At 36.4% G+C, this 16,368-nt stretch overlaps 1 protein-coding gene across 13 annotated transcripts in view; it reads right to left on the bottom strand.

The window, feature by feature from the left end:
• The window catches only part of CEP112 (centrosomal protein 112), a 470,205-nt gene that overhangs the window by 254,206 nt on the left and 199,631 nt on the right, over nt 1-16,368 (bottom strand). For all 13 annotated transcript variants that reach the window (XM_049859721.1, XM_049859720.1, XM_049859713.1 and 10 more), the window contains one exon: nt 11,376-11,558. In XM_049859721.1, the coding sequence (XP_049715678.1) occupies nt 11,376-11,558 (183 nt within the window). The remainder of the gene's footprint in view (nt 1-11,375; nt 11,559-16,368) is intronic.

The following is a 16,368-nucleotide window of genomic DNA, read 5'->3' as shown; positions in this document are numbered from 1 at the left end:
AGCCTCTAACTGTCTTCCTGTCACATGTGAAAAAATCAGATCCAAACTCTGCACCAGGGCTTAAAAGCCCCTGGGCCTGTTTTCCAACCTTATTACCTGCTGCCCTTCCCCGTGCCCACTTTGCTCATGCCACACTGGCCTCCTCCCTCATTTCTTGAATATACCAGGCTTACTGTCCCACCAATTATTCCCTCAGTCTGCCTGCCTTTTCATCAATCAGATCTCAGTTTAGATGTCTCTTCTTTGGAGAGGTCTTCTCTGATGACCAACTAACACTTGGTCACTGTGTAATATCACCCAATTTTAATTCTCTAACAACCAGTTACTGCTATTTAACATATATTTTTGTGTGTGTGTATTTGTTTTTGTGTATTACATCTGCCCTCCCTCTTTCAAGTGTAAGTTCATTCAGAGCAGAGTACTCGTCTCCCTTGTTCTTTGCTGTACCCAGTGTGGGAACCCATTTATGGCCTTTGAGTTGTGCCCTATACAACCTCTGGGCAACACTCACATATACCAGGATATAAAGGTCACTTCTATGCAGTCCAGCCCTGGGTCCTGGCATTAAATAGGCACTCAAAAATTCTTTATTGAATGAATGAATCAAGTTGGAGAAAGTCTATTCACATACATACTTTTGTCTAATTTTCAAAGATCATGAAATTTTATATGGAAATAAACTTTCAATATATATAATCTGAGGAGTCACAGTTATAAACTTTCAAGTAACATAGTTCTGTTCTGTCAACATCAGTCTGAAACAATGAGATTTCAAAAAGCAACCAAAATAGTTATGATTTTCATAAGCACAATCACTTTACTATTATTTCTGAATTGAATTTTTTTTTTTTTAAAGGCACACCAACTCCATGGCAATGGTTGGTGATTTTTCTATGTCACTAGAAATGATTACAGAGGTGAAAGTACAAGAATGCATTTCCACGCTTCAGCCACAGTCTGGACCATCACATTCACGGTCAGGATCAACTTCAAGAGACAAGCCAGGAGCACACAGTACTTCTTGAATTCATGACTTTTGTATAATGACAGAGTTGGCAGTCATTTTTGAATAACTGAAGAAGAGAAAATTTTTGGCCCTCACACTCCACTTCTCTTGTTGCACATGCCAACCTCACTATAACTGGAGTTACTGTATAATTTGCACAATAAGTGAGAATAATATTTGCATTACAAAAAATAGCTTTTCAGGAAACATTTGGTGAACACATGCATTTTGTACCTTAAATGACATCTTGCCAATATGAAAATAAACAAGGTCGTACCTGACTCTAAGGAGCTGGGGTTTGTTTCATTAATAATACTAACTTAAGGAACATTTAAGATAAATGAATCGTTAGTTTAGTTTTAACCTTTTCAAAGACCTGCAACTTCCAAGCCTTCCCACTGGAAAATTCCCTTACTCTGAGACGCTGGGCCTGGCTGTTGGCTCCCTGTTTACTGCAAGCTTCCCTGCAACACACCACAGAGGGGGTGAACAACAGCGCCAGTGGGAGGGGGACATATACGTGCCTCCAGACTAGTGCTACACTGAAACTGCCCCTAGAAACAAGGGGAGAGACCAGATTCAGGCCACGTAGTTCAGGAAACTTCATTCTCTGAGGACACCATTAACTCATCTTCAAACGTTACTAACACTGTCAGGCCCTGATTTCATGCCTAAGCAAAACCAATGAAAACGAACTGGAAAAATCACACACGTTTTCAAACTCCAGAAGTCTCATTGTGTATTGTTTCTTTCTGATTTATCGTGATCTTTCGCAAACTCCTAGTGTACTAATATCCAAAAGTAGTCAAGACATTAGGTAGTTTAAAAAAGTAATAAAACAAGTAAAAAAAATAATTTTCACTGAATTTTAATATTTGTTTCAATTAAAAACATTAGTTCCAAGTTTCACACTAACCCACTAATTTCAATGCTTTTTTAACTCAATATTCTGTAAAACCTTAAAAGGTAAGAGCCATAAGGCCAATTTTTATTATCTAAAAGCTTCTGCCTAATGATGACATTTTTCAAATATTTTCTGTCCATTAATATTAAAGTAGTTTGAAAACAGACTATTATTTTCATGTAATGCCTTGCTTTCCTCCTCAAATAGGAGTTTAGGGTCCCCCTGACATCAATTTCTGTCATGAAAAATGCTCAGGTGTTAAATATTTCTCATTTCATGCAACTAGGCATGATTCCAATTAGTACTGAATGGAAGACAAAATGACAGTTTAATAAGCTTCAATTTGCCAACTCTTTGAACATTTCATGATATCATCATTTTGCCAATCATTTCTTGCACTTTGGCTTCAACCTCTCTGTCACACAAAAATTACCTCAAATATACAAATGAAGACATCAGGGATGTCTCTTACAGAACTGACTGAGTCAGAAACCCATAAATGACTTCTCCAAGACATCAAGGAAGAAGAGTTATTCATCCAATATTTCCTCAGAGGTAATTTCTGCCAACATTCTTAGTAATTTCATTCGAGGCAGAGGTGAAGAGGAGAAGAAAGAGCAATATGCAAAAATAACTGAAGGCATTTTTCCTTATGTCAATGGAAATGACATTCGGTATGTGGAATAGTGATTTATCTCTGGGTTTTTTTTTTTTTTTAATTACCTTAAATTTTATTTTGACCAAAATAGCTCTAGAATTGAGCCAAAACTGCATGACATAAATTTTTTTTGAGGGTTCTAAAAGAAATATATTTTCTAATTACACCTTGTATTTGTTAGGACGATCTCCTAGTTTGAACTTATTAAACCATTTTGAACTTAGTAAACCCTCTTGAGCCCATTTCTTAAAGGTTTTGACTAGCTGTTACCACACAACAGGAGAAATTAAAACAAAGTCCTTATTTGGGTTCCTTTAGGGGGAAAAAAAATACTAACATTGAATTCTTTGAGGTTTAAAAATTCATTCCATAAAATGAATGGCTCATATGTAATATTCCAAAATACTATGTGAATATAAGAGATCCACCATTAGCCATTCACAACAAACCATACTTCACCAATAAACCAAAAAACAAACCCGTTGCCATCGAGTCGATTCTGACTCATAGTGACCCTGTAGGACAGAGCAGAACTGCCCCATATGGTTTCCAAGGAGCACCTGGTGGATTCAGAGCAGAACTGCTGACCTTTTGGTTAGTAGACATAACTCTTAACCACTCTGCTACCAGGTTTCCTACTTCACCAATACTAACTGTAAATTCCTAAGCAATTTTTCTGGAGACTGGTAGGCCCCACTGAGTAAAAAAAAAAAAACTTCCTGGACTCTAAGTGTGAACACATCTAATTTCAGTAATAACGTTAAAACCAAAAAAGAATCCATTTCAAAACCTAATTCATCTTCCCATTACACAAATTTTGAAATCTGTGAGAAAGAACTATATTCCACACAAAATATCAGGAAATCCTTATCTCCTCAGGGTTAAATTTATCCAAGAATAGAGACAGAGCCATGACTTATGACTTTGGAGAAAGACTGAAAGTACTGTCTAACACCTGATACGGATTTACATAGTCTGAGTTCTGGGTATCAGTATTTAAGATCTAGTAATCTACTGAAAACCCACAACTGAAGATATAATAGGTTTGTGTGGAATAAATAAAATTTAGAGACAACAAGCTCATACATAGCAGGCATATGGGGCAGGGGGCTTTACCATGAGTCCCAGCTGCACCACTGGCTATGTAATTCTAGGCACGTAGGCTTTCTGAATGTTTTCTCATTGATAAAACGGAAATGTATGCAGTTTCCTTCTGACCCAGGTAAGAGGTGGAAACAGAGTTTCCAAATAGAAAGTTAATCCTCATAGGATGTTTGAAGTGTTGAATGAGGTACTGCTATGTAAATGTCCTCGCAGAGAGCTTGGCACATGGAAAGCATACAATAAATATTTGTTGCTGCTGCTGCTTTTGGGAAACACACAAGCATAAAAATTCAGTGTTGTTCTAGAAGGTGCTGCTTACTAAAACTGGAATTCAAACAGCATTATTCAATTATGACTTTGTAGCAACGTCACTGGCAGAATGCAAATTGTTATGAGAACCTCAGCATGGAGAACAAAGAGTACGGGTGTCTCTTTCCCTTGATACGTAGAGATTCATATACAATCCTACTCCTTTTCTGCCATGTCCAAACCCCTCCCCAAACCTAAAATCTTTCTTGGAGAAAGGCTGAGCTGGAAACAAAGATCACTGAATTTAATTTAGATTAAGCAGCCCTGGTTTGCTAGTTCTGTGACACTGGGCAAGATAATGTCCTTGAACCATAGGTCTCTTATCTGTAAATTGAAAAATATGGGATTTGGTCATCTCTTTAGATTACCTAATCTGACTATGTTATTGCTGAATACGTGTACACTTGATATAGCTGAAAGCTCTGTAGCTGGCACAACACACTGTATACAGACTTGTCTTGCCAATTTTCACCACTGCAGAGTACTCACATCATACTCCCCCTCTAAATACTTCCAGCATTTAATTACCTCTTCTTCAAGAGCAATTTTACTATTGTTAAAGAAATCCATTGCGTATAATAACAAAAGACAGATTTTAAAGCAATCTTCGTTAACTGGTGCTAAGTTGCTAAATCAAAGGTAATTCTTTGTTATCATTTAAAGGTTTGCCTTTAAAAGGAAGACTCTATCTAAAAGTGGACTACAAACCATAGAATGTGGTTTCCATGGTAACTGCCACATTATAAAAAATATGCACAGGACTGAAGATACACTGTGTATGTAACACTTCTGCAAATGGATCATTCTTAGAGAAATTAATTTCCTTGTTTCAGACAGTATTTTTGTTTTTTAAGCTTAATATAATTTTCTCCACAATGAGGGCCAAGTTGAATTATCTATAGTAGTTTAATGATAGGTATATAGTGCTACTTCAGTACTTGTAGGAAGAAAATGATTACAGAATTTTAGAATTATAATAAAAAAAGAAAGCTAGTGACATATAAAAATACAAGCTGTTCTTGAAAGAGCATTTTCCCTATGTTTTCTCCTAATTAAGTACATAAGAAATAGTACTCTTATATACACTAATATATAATATATATGTAACATAAACATATCATTAAGTTTATATGTAACGTACTAGATATACCACTACTGGATACCAATAGAACGAGACCTTTTTATCAATAATTTATGTCAAAATGTAAGAAGGATTTTTGCCCTCACTATTAGGAAAATTCTGTATGATCTAGGCTTTCAATGTCAGGGAACACTGCATTTCCCCACGAGTTTCTAAAAATGGCCTATATATGTTTTAAGTGTACACAGAATGTTCTTGGGATATTTTAAATACAGCACTTAAACTATAAACAAAACGGTTTTCTTTACATCTAAAGAAAATAAATTGACAATTACAATGTATGGTTTTTATCACAAGTACACTGAAAAAGTCCTGTTTTCTCTCTGCAAAATAATGTTGCTGTTCTGTGCTGTCACATTGGCTCCGACTCATAGCAACCCTAGAGGACAGAGTCGAACTGCCCCATAAGGTTTCCTAGGAGCAGCCGGTGGATCTGAACTGCCGACCTTTTGGTTAGCAGCCGAGCTCTTAACCACTACACCACCAGGGCACCGTTGCAAATTAATAGCAAAATGTTAAAGATGTTTTCCCACCAACTCTTCTAATGTCTGACATTAAAGTTTGTACACTGCAGCAAAACTCACTAAGAACTTAAAACACACTTAATTCCACTCTTCCGTCTAATACAAATAACGAGTCTATCAGGGGATAATATCAAAGTGCCGTGTACAGACAGCCAGACTACCGGCAACCACTCTTATGTGACTAGGAGTGTCACCAGGGAAAAGTGGGGACAAAAAGCAGGGTTATACTAACAGCAACAGCCCTGTGATACTGGAGGAAAATATCATTTATATATTTATATATTATTTATATATTTGGCTTTTCTAAGCGATCAGTCCAGTCCGACCCAAAGCTATCAGAATATTTACCATCTCAGAACCTAGTAAACGATATTAATGAGTAAATATTGGTGATAAAATATTATTTTGGTTATACAGGCAGAATATGAGCCATTTTAGTGTGAGTACGTGTATCTTCTACTCCTGGACTGAATTACTACTTGGTTTTGTTATTTCTTATAGCTTTTCATATTATAAATCCGGGGGACAAGAGAATCAGGTATAAGAAAGACAGTAACACAGTTGGAATTTAACGTCAGGGTGTTAACTTCTAGGCTACTTCCACTCTCAGCCGTGTTTCCGACTTTTACTTGTTCAAGAAAAGGCAATTTGCAAATGTTCCTGGAACAGTGATATCGTAAGAGGACTAAAATTTGCTAGGTCTGTGTCTTAAAACATATTTTGATTCATAATATCTATAACATTGGGTCTTCCGAAGCAGCTTTGTTTGGTTATTTGATAATAATAGTATCCTCAATAAATTAAAATGAAATGTAACACATTAAAATAAAATCTGCTGGCTCCCAGACACCCTGCTAACTCAACTGAAGCCACTCCTAAAGTCCACCTTTCAAGCAAAGGTTAGACAGGCCTATAAAACAAACCATAACAGATGTGAGGAACATGCATCTTAGTTCAATCAAGTATATAAGACCAAATGAGCAACACTTACCCGAAAGCAAAGAAGGCAGGAAGGGACAGGAAAAGCAGATGAATGGGTATGGGGTACCGGGCGGGGGCGGGGGGGGGTGCTGACACATCGCAGGAATTGCAATCAATGTTACAAAACAATTTGGGCATACATCTTTGAATAAGAAACTAAATTGAGATGTAAACTTTCACCTAAAGCACAATAAAATCTTAAAAAATAAAATCTGCCAGTTACATATTTATGAAGGTATTTAAAGAACCTAAGCTTTTCACACCTGATTTCCAAATGTTTTAACATATAAAGAACATCATCAGAAGTGTTGGTCAGTTCTTTATATTAAGTCTCATATCACAAATTTCTCTCAGAACTCAGGGCTATTAAAACAAGAGAACTAGTATAACTTCTATCATTAGTTAATTAGATAGGCATCATGTTTCCCTCTTTGCTGTGGCTTCTACGTAAGCTCAGAGCTAAAACTTGTACTTAATGATACGGCATAATTTTTAGTATCGATTTTCTGATGCAGTTAATATCATTTATTGCTTGTTTTTTCAGTTATATTTTACCTGTATGTTTCTTACAAAATGCTGCCTCAAATCCTTTCTGAAAGCAGCTTGGATATAAATAAATTAAAACCAAGGGTTATCAACAGAAAAATGCTACCGAAGTCCACAGGCCATATATAGGCTGTAACAATAATGTTCAGGCTATTAAAAAAAAAAAAAAATGCCATTAAGCAAACTTTGACTTATGTCAAATCCATGTGTGTGACAGTTTTCTTAGAACTGTGCTCCATGGGGCTTTCAATGACTGATTTTTCAGAAGTAGATAAAAAAAGCCATTCTTCCAAAGAACCTCTGGGTAGACTAGACCTCCAACCTTTCGGTTAGCCCTGAGCACAGCTAACGATTTGCAGCACCCAGGGTCTCCATTCAGACCATACGTATTGTCAAATCTGCCCTCTGAGTAGTCTTTGAAGAGTAATAACCAACGTTAGATCCACTGCATGCATACACACACCCAGTTTATAAATGCAGATTTTATCTTGTGGCCAAATGCCCAAATTCATGGAAAATAATGTTATTGTGACATAATTTTAAAAATTGTCTTATTATGAATTCTATTTAGAAAAACTTTCTTTTTTTGGCAGAAGAGAAATCCTGCAGATTCTACATTTTATAATCAATGATAGGTTTAGCTTCTCAGTGTGAATCAATATGGCAAAATCAAGACAATCTGTCAGTTTATCATGCAAAAATTATTCACGTTAGAATCATGATTCTCAGTTTAGGGAATCAAGAATGGCATTTAGATGGCAATGTTTAACTACACGTAAATGCTAAGTTTAATATTTTCTCAGGTATCTCTGGTGACCCTCTCCATGTGCTGTCCTTAATTTGCAGTTTTACCGACTGTGGTCCACAGTGGTTGCTGACGTGACCCTGACTCCTCCAATCTGTCTTACCTCAACAGGTTATACTGACAGCTGTCCTAAGACAGTGACTCCACCTTTGGGGCAGAAAGCAAATATTCTATGGAATGGTCTCTACTGTACTGACATACACCATCCACTTCAGCAACAATATAAAAAATCAAGCAATCTCTAAATGGTTTAGGGTTCTAAAAGGACAGCTAAAGGATTAAAGAACCAATGTTCTGTTTTTCTTCTAATTCAAAAGCATGAACAGCAGAAATTCTCTCATTAGATTGCTGTTCAAAAGCAAAACACAGAACTGCCATGTTAAAAGAAGCTGTCCTAGATGATTTTTACAAATTTCCTTTTATTAAAAAATGCAATCGAATCAACCAGTCACCGTCCAAAATAATTTCAATAAGAGGAACCTGGTAAATGAAAAGCATCTGACAATGAGGTTATGGATTTCTATATGTTTTGATTTCTGCTGATCTGGATGTTTTTTTCTTAAACATCATGACCTTAGATAGATACCAGACATGAACATCTTGTATGAAAGTAATCATATTTAATGTGCATTTTGGCAAACATAAGTATCATCACATAAAAAATCCTGCCACTGAAAATCAAAGTACTATGACAAAAATACTATAGACACATAGAATTAGTTAACTGAGTACACTAAGTACAATGAAGAAAATCTTTTAACTGTCCTCAGTAGGACCACCATGTCTTATAATTTCTCTAAAAAATAGAAATTGTTTGAATGACAACTAACCAGTAATAGGTATGTATCACATTTACCAAAATGGAGCTCTTAATTGATATGATTTACCTTAAGGTAGGTATCTATGCTTTATAATAATAATTCCCTTATCATTATAAAATATATCACTTACTTGAAAAAAGCAAAAAATAGTTTAGGATATTGTTTTCATTTGAAAATATGATGGAAGAAAAGCAGCAAACAAAGCCATAGTGTCCAAGATGGATATTTCACTGGTCCTCTTCTGTATTCCAAATAGTCCTTTCTACAAAATGGCTTCCATTGCTAAACTGGAGCAGCCATACGCTAACTATAAAACAAATGCCTCTCTCTGGAACTAAAATAAAAATTAAAAATCTTTTTGTTTGTTTGTTTTTTAATTTGTGAATGGAATTCAGGACTTACAAAGTATGAAATACTAGGTTATTTGTACCATAATCATGAAAAGATATATTTGACAAATTTAGAACTTACCTGAAGGAAACATTAAATTCCTAATCTCAATGAACCACCAAAAATAAATATTACTAGCATTTTGGTACATATGATAAAATATAACTTATTGGCAAAATGTTAATAAATATATATTCCCTAAAAACAGCTAAGTATAATTTATACAGAAAATTATTTTATTTTGATCAAGAATAAATTTAGCCTAAGTTTCCATTGCTTACTGGTATTCCCGTGACAGCAATAGGCTATCAATAAAACGTTGCAAGAAAGACACAAAAGATAAGAAAAAAAAATCCTCAGGAACAGCATTTGAAGAGGCTATACAGTCCTCTTAATATTGCAGTAGGAAGAAATTCAATTAATAACTTCATTATACTATCTGTGTGGCTTAATTATACATAAGAGTTCTAAAATTTCCCTTTTGTTATCATTGGATGAACCGCACCCTATATGGCAGATGCGGCAATACGCAAAATCACAAAGATTTCCTCTAAATTTGGCCTCCGCTTGTGTCAGCTTTTTCACAACTGTGCCAAAGTAGTAGCATGTTATGTAAATTAATGTATTTTATTGTATCAGTTCTTGAATTCCTCTATGCACACAGACCCTACAGTGATTCAGAACCCAAATCCCATATTGTAGAAGACAATGGTAAGGTTTAACATCATGTTTGAGGGAAAATAAGTTTGAAAAGATTCTTAATAAAATGTATGGTTAAACATCAAAAAGACTAGCATATATTTTATAAAGGCTTTAAAAAGGTTGACGGCAAAAGTGTAAGACATGTTAATCTAGCAGGAACCACCTGAAAATTCTGGTTCCGTGGCCACTGCAACGACTACCTGTGTAGTTAGAAAACCACCATAAAACAAATTGACAATGGTTTTCCTATAAATGAATATTGTTGATAAAAAATTAAAAAACAACATGTACTGAGTATATTTATATTGTTCCAGTTATTCTCAGAAAGTACAAGACAACTCAAGGTCAAATTAAAAATAGTCAATCCCTGTTCTTTCCCTTACCGCCTCCTGCTCTCCACTCGAAGAATTAACATCCTATTAAATTGGGAGTATTTTTATGTTTAGACAATGTTAAATCGTTTAAATACATATCACAACAAATAGAAGGCTTATTTTGTTGCTTGAAAATGACACTATTTTAGAAGGAAGGACACCTAGGGGAAGAAACTTAGAGGTGGTGTAGAGAGTCTGGTTTGATTTCAATGGAAAAAGAGGTGTTTAGACCTAGTATCTGATAGGGTTTTATTGGGAAAGAAAATTATCTTTTTATTGTTATCAATTCCTCTTAAATCTTTTTCTAATAAAATTTCACAGCAATCTCCTCAAGAGGACACACTAAAGGCCTTTGATTATACATACCCTAAAGAATGTATTGTACCACAGAGATACACACCCAGTAAGATTTTTTTTCATCTGAAATTTATAAAGATAATTTTCCATGCTGACAGTGCACATTTCATCCATAAGTTTGAAGAGTCAAATGCTACCACAGCTGGAGGTTATTCTGCCAAATGGCTTCCAACAGGGACTACAGAGATGGAGGCTAAGAGGGTGTGTATGTGCGTGTAGCAAAAAACAACAGACCTGATGGGAAAGAGTCCTTCTCTGAAGTCATTTCTATCAATTACCATCTGAGTGATCTAATCAACTATAGAGTCTAAGGGAAAAAAGCCATACTATGAAGGAAAAGCAAATATTAAAACACATGCTTTATTACCTGCCGAGATTAAAACAAAAAGCAGGGAGAGCCCTGATATATTTCATAGGGATTTGCTAAGGCTGAGGGGAGGGGTAAGGGGCATCTTAGATACCTTAAAAAAAAAAAAAAAAAATCCATCATGAAAGGAACTGAGACAAGATTATAAAAAAGAGGCCAAGTTATAGCGCGCCATGGGATTTTTAATCTGGCTACCTGTGGTTTTTCTAGTTAAAGCCTTATTCATCCCCAAAACGGAGGTGGTGGGGGGGAGAAAACAAAAAAAATCACATTTATATGTCAGTTTTACAAATGATCAAACAGCGTGCATCAATAAGAAAACATTAAATGCTGATGACTTTTTTAAAAAATAGATACCCGTTTTATCAAATACTATTGATAATTACCTGTGCATCTCGTTTCTTCAACTCTTGAATTTGATTTTCGTGCTCCACACTGACAGCGCGAAGCTGTTTTTCCAGGTTTTCAATTTCCCGTTCATGGTCTCGGACTAGGCTATCCTTCTCTGCGTTATGCTGCTGTAATAGGTGCGTCTTCTCCTGCTCACGCTCCAGCTTCAGCTCTACTATCTGATTGGACAATGAGGAGGACAGTTCATCAACAGAACATCCTTGTCGTCATGACAACTCATGTACAGCTTAATTTTTCTCTAATTTGTCCAAGTTGGAAATTTTTATTTTTGTGTCATTATTACCTCACCCTTGAAGGACTCACATTTTGGGGGGATTTCAGCCAAACCTTCTAATATTCAAAGAAGGTGGGCATAGTCAGTAAATCCTTCTATAATCTGTTGACACAAATGTCTGAATGTGGAAAAAATTTATGATGAATGCTAGGTATTTCCTCCCCAACAATCTGGGTATTACTGATCAGCATGGCTATAAATGGTTAATCGTCAGTACGCTTTGCTTTTTGCTTAAATATATACATGTAAAGAGCAGCAATTACATCGGTCAGTTTTCTTTATAATTTTCAAGAAAAAGATCTGAGCTAAATACACATCTGGATTATTGTAGATACAGTTGTGTTTTTAAAAATGAAATGATAAATTTCAAAGGTCTATTATCTCGTTGTCAGCTACGGTATACCAACATCAACAGATGTTATGTATTGCAGAAGGGCACCTGCTGTGCTGCAAGCTTGCGCCATGATTTCATAAAAAGCATTCTATTCTCAGGATCCTTTCCCAGTCCACTCCACACTGGAGACTGTGACCTTGGCCAGTCTTAGCCTCTCCCTGCTAGACTGAATGGCAGCCTGAGACCAAGGGCCTGGTTGCCGCAGCTTTGATACTAATCCTCCCAGACTGTGCACAATGGCACCCTACCTGGCCTGCAAACTATAGCCAGCCAGGCTGTCTTTGAAGCAGGTGATGAATAGGGGACTGCAGGAAGCCAGCTTCCCCAGTGAACTCCAGGCCACACAGCTGCTAAGAACAGTCACTTGGATTTTTCTTCAGTTTTGGTGGATTTCGGGGCAAAAAACTGCCGTTATCTAGAATATGTTGCATTATTTTTCAGCGTGAGAATCCATCTTCAAAAAAGCTAACAGTAGGAGCCTGCTCCAAATCGATCTTGTTTCCTGCAATGACTCACCAGACTACCTTATCTTAAAGCTATAGCATTCATTTCTCCTGGCGTGCAGGCTGCATTACATTTCAGAAGTGGTTTTCTTTTCAAATTTGAAATTCTCACCCCCTCATTTCAAATCAAGAACCCTAAAACATGCATTAAATTTGCTTTAGAAAATAGGTTTCAAAAGGTTCTCTTACTGTGATTTTCTTAATGAATTGGAAAATAAAAAATAAATTTCTGACCATTCACACTTTTCTTACATTATGGAGATGAAGAAAGTAAACTAAGCTCTTGAATACTTACACTTAACAGAACCAAATAATGTATAAAGCAATATGGAAACATTTATTTTGCATCTAAGAACAAAGTGGTAGTGTAGTGAATTAACGCTTATTTAACACTTAGGTGTCTTTATTCTCACATTATTCCACTGTTCGCAATACACAGGAAAAAAGTAAAATAAAAATGTTCTTCTAATATACTATACCAGGCAATACAGAAATTTTCTTTGATTATTTAAAATCGATGTTTTATTCCACGATTCACACAACTATAATCTGTTAAAAGAGAATTTTAAATTGTATTGATACTACGACATTTTTTTTTTCAGGTAGCTGGTGTATAAATTATTGAGTTGGAAGATTTTTATTTCTTGGGCCTATTCGTATTCCTACTCAGGGTTATACTACCAAGCATTATTATAATAAAATTATAAATTTTGGTTAAAATGATTTGAGTAAGACACTGAAGAGAAGTAGAACGAGGCAGAAAGTTCTACTGAGATCTCAACAGCCTCAGAAAAATTGGGAGAATAGACACAATTTAAACTGACAGAAAGTAAAATATTTCACAGTGCTAAGGAAAAGTAACCAACTGACCAAAAGTAACCACAAATAACAGAGGCAGAAGAATTACAGAATTTTCCTCCCGAGAAAAGACACATGACTAGAACTAGCAGTAAAATCATAAGTAATGACGTTGCCTCATTATAGGCTCTAGTAATAATACACTTCCACAGTAACTTTCTCTGAGTTGTTTGAGGTGTTCTGATAGACTGATTGATGACCTTGGCCAAATTCCAGTGTATTTGTTTTTAAATATAAGGAAAATGAAATCATGATAATGGACTTCCAAACCTAAAGATAGATGTTTATAAACTATTATTAGTTTGTTATTCTGCCAAGGCCTATTGCTCAGTGCTCTAGTTTAATCTCAAGGTTGTTAGATAGTGAGCAACAGAAGCCTTTTAAAGTGAAAGAGCTCAAGCTTATCTGCCTAGTCCAGCACTTCTGGGCCAACTTCAAGATGTTATGGGTCCTTTCTGGCCTTTGCCCAGGTTTCTTCACCGTCAGCATCTTCTGGCAGAGGTGTTTTCTCAGGACAAATGGAAGTATTCAGAGGAAAAACCCGAATGCTCTGGAAGCATCTTGATGATGGTACTCATGACCACAAAGGTCATCATGGACGTGGGTCTGTGTTAAAATCCAAGGTTTTACTGGTCCCTGGCCTCTTCCATGTAAAAAGGCAACGTTAAAATAATCCTTTGGACTTTTCAGTTTGGTCCTCGTGGGCACATCTCAAAGGTAACATGAAGTAGCATAACTTCTTTACCTTGTACTACTACACCTTTTTTGACCAACAATAATGTCTAATGGTGTTAACTGCAATCATCAGGTGGAAAATTATGGATAATATGGAGGATGTAAAAGCATGCAGCATTCACAAGGATGAATATTAAGTGGTCTATGATGCCTCTAAGTCAAGGTGCTCAAGAACCCACAATACGCTCTAGCGGGGAAATGGGATGCACCATCCCAAAGACCCTGCTTAATTCAGACCATCTAAAGAGTTCCTTGTAACACAGGAGGGTAGCCTTCAAGATGCCTAATTACAAAAGCACTGACCTGTAAGCCAGATAACTATACTAGGGATGTGCCTACTCTACACGTATTAAAACAGAATGGTATGTCTTTCAGGGAAAATGGAAGTGATTAGCTGTCCTGTGCAAGCATCTGGTAGTATTCTGAGATGCTAGGACTTGAGGGCATGGTGGCTGGAATTTCGGTGAGAAAATGTCTTTAGAGCCTAGGAACTGTTAGGTTGGCCCACAGGAAACTGACATTTTTGTAGGTCAAAACAGGAGATGAATAAAGGTCCTCCTCCACCCCTACAACTTTGAACCTGGAGCTCAAGAGTAAAGTTAATTGATCCCTGAAAGTGGCAGGTCCCTGTCACAGCCTAAATCATCCACAGACTGAAATGATGTCCTCATTCCAACTGAGTTTTCCAGTTAGACGCCCAAGGGCAAGAGTACATTCCAGGCCCTGAGAAAGCCCAAGATGGAGCTGCTAGACATCCAACTGCAAAGGAAGTCTTGGAATACATAGTTTTAGGCCTGGTAGTTGTTTTATAGTGAAATCAGCGCTAGCAAAATATGGCCTGAACACCGTTTAGTAATATTATAAAGAAATATACAAGAGGGATGGAAAAAATCATTACCTCTCCATAGACTATACAAGGAAGACTAACATTAGCTCAATAACATGCTTCACTGTCAGAAACTTCAATACCAGAAATACAAGTTATATAAGTGATAGGATGTGCTACAAGGTATTAAAAGGATAAATTATGGTACAAAATACTAACTAAAATGATTTCAAATGTAACCAAATGTAACAAAATCTGTTTTCCATAAACCTGGTATAAGAATGGATTAAAGCCATTGGAAGTGGGGAGAGAGGTCCTATCCTCTGGCTAGGAAAGAAGGAAGAAAGGACATGTTTACTGTTAGGAAGCCTACCATTAGATCATTCCTACAACTCAATGACGAATGCTTTCATTTCAAGTGAATAGAAATATGAAATCTTAAGAGTTTGGAGGAATTTACAGATTATCTAGTATAAAATTAATCTTAATCCAGGAATACTCCATATAACATCCCGACAGATGGTCATTCAGCTACTGGGAGAATGGTTTCAGTGATAGGAGATTAACTGTATTACATGGCAATCTTTACTTTGTTGTAAACAGTACAGTATTATAATGACATACGCAAAGAGCTGGAGATAAAAAACCAAAAAGGAAGAACGCGCTCAGCACTTCTCAAGCTAAAAGTGAGGAAAAAATCCAAGCCTCGAGTTGCACTACTGAAGGATCCTATGGGGAAAATATTAAACGACACAGGAAGCATCAAAAGAAGGTGGAAGGAATACACAGAGTCATCAGATCAAAAAGAATTAGTCGACGTTCAACCATTTCAAGAGGCAGCATATGATCAGGAACCGATAGTACTGAAGGAAGAAGTCCAAGCTGCTCTGTAGTCATTGGTGAAAAACACAGCTCCAGTAATTGATGGAATATCAATTGAGATGTTTCAACAAATGGATGCAGCACTGGAGGTGCTCACGTCTATGCCAAGAAATGTGAAAGACAGCTTCCTGGCCAACTGACTGGAAGAGATCCATATTTATGCCTATTCCCAGGAAAGGTGATCCAACCAAATGTGGAAATTATGGAACAATATCATTAATATCATACACAAGCAAAATTCTGCTGAAGATCATTCAAAAATGGCTGCAGCAGTATGTCGACAGGGAACGGCCAGAAATTCAGGCTGGCTTCAGAAGAGGGCATGGACCCAGGGCTATCACTGCTGATGTCAGATGGATCCTGGCTAAAAGCAGTAAGACCAGAAGGGTGTTTACCTGTGTTTTATTGACTATGCAAAGGCATTCAACTGTGTGGATCATAACAAACTATGGATAACGTTGCGAAGAATGGGAATTCCAGAACACTTAATTGTGCT

The sequence above is a fragment of the Elephas maximus genome, chromosome 19, assembly GCF_024166365.1.
Source record: "Elephas maximus indicus isolate mEleMax1 chromosome 19, mEleMax1 primary haplotype, whole genome shotgun sequence".
Classification (NCBI taxonomy): domain Eukaryota; kingdom Metazoa; phylum Chordata; class Mammalia; order Proboscidea; family Elephantidae; genus Elephas; species Elephas maximus.
Note: the sequence above shows the minus strand (reverse complement) of the source record. Positions and strands in the feature narration are given on the sequence as shown.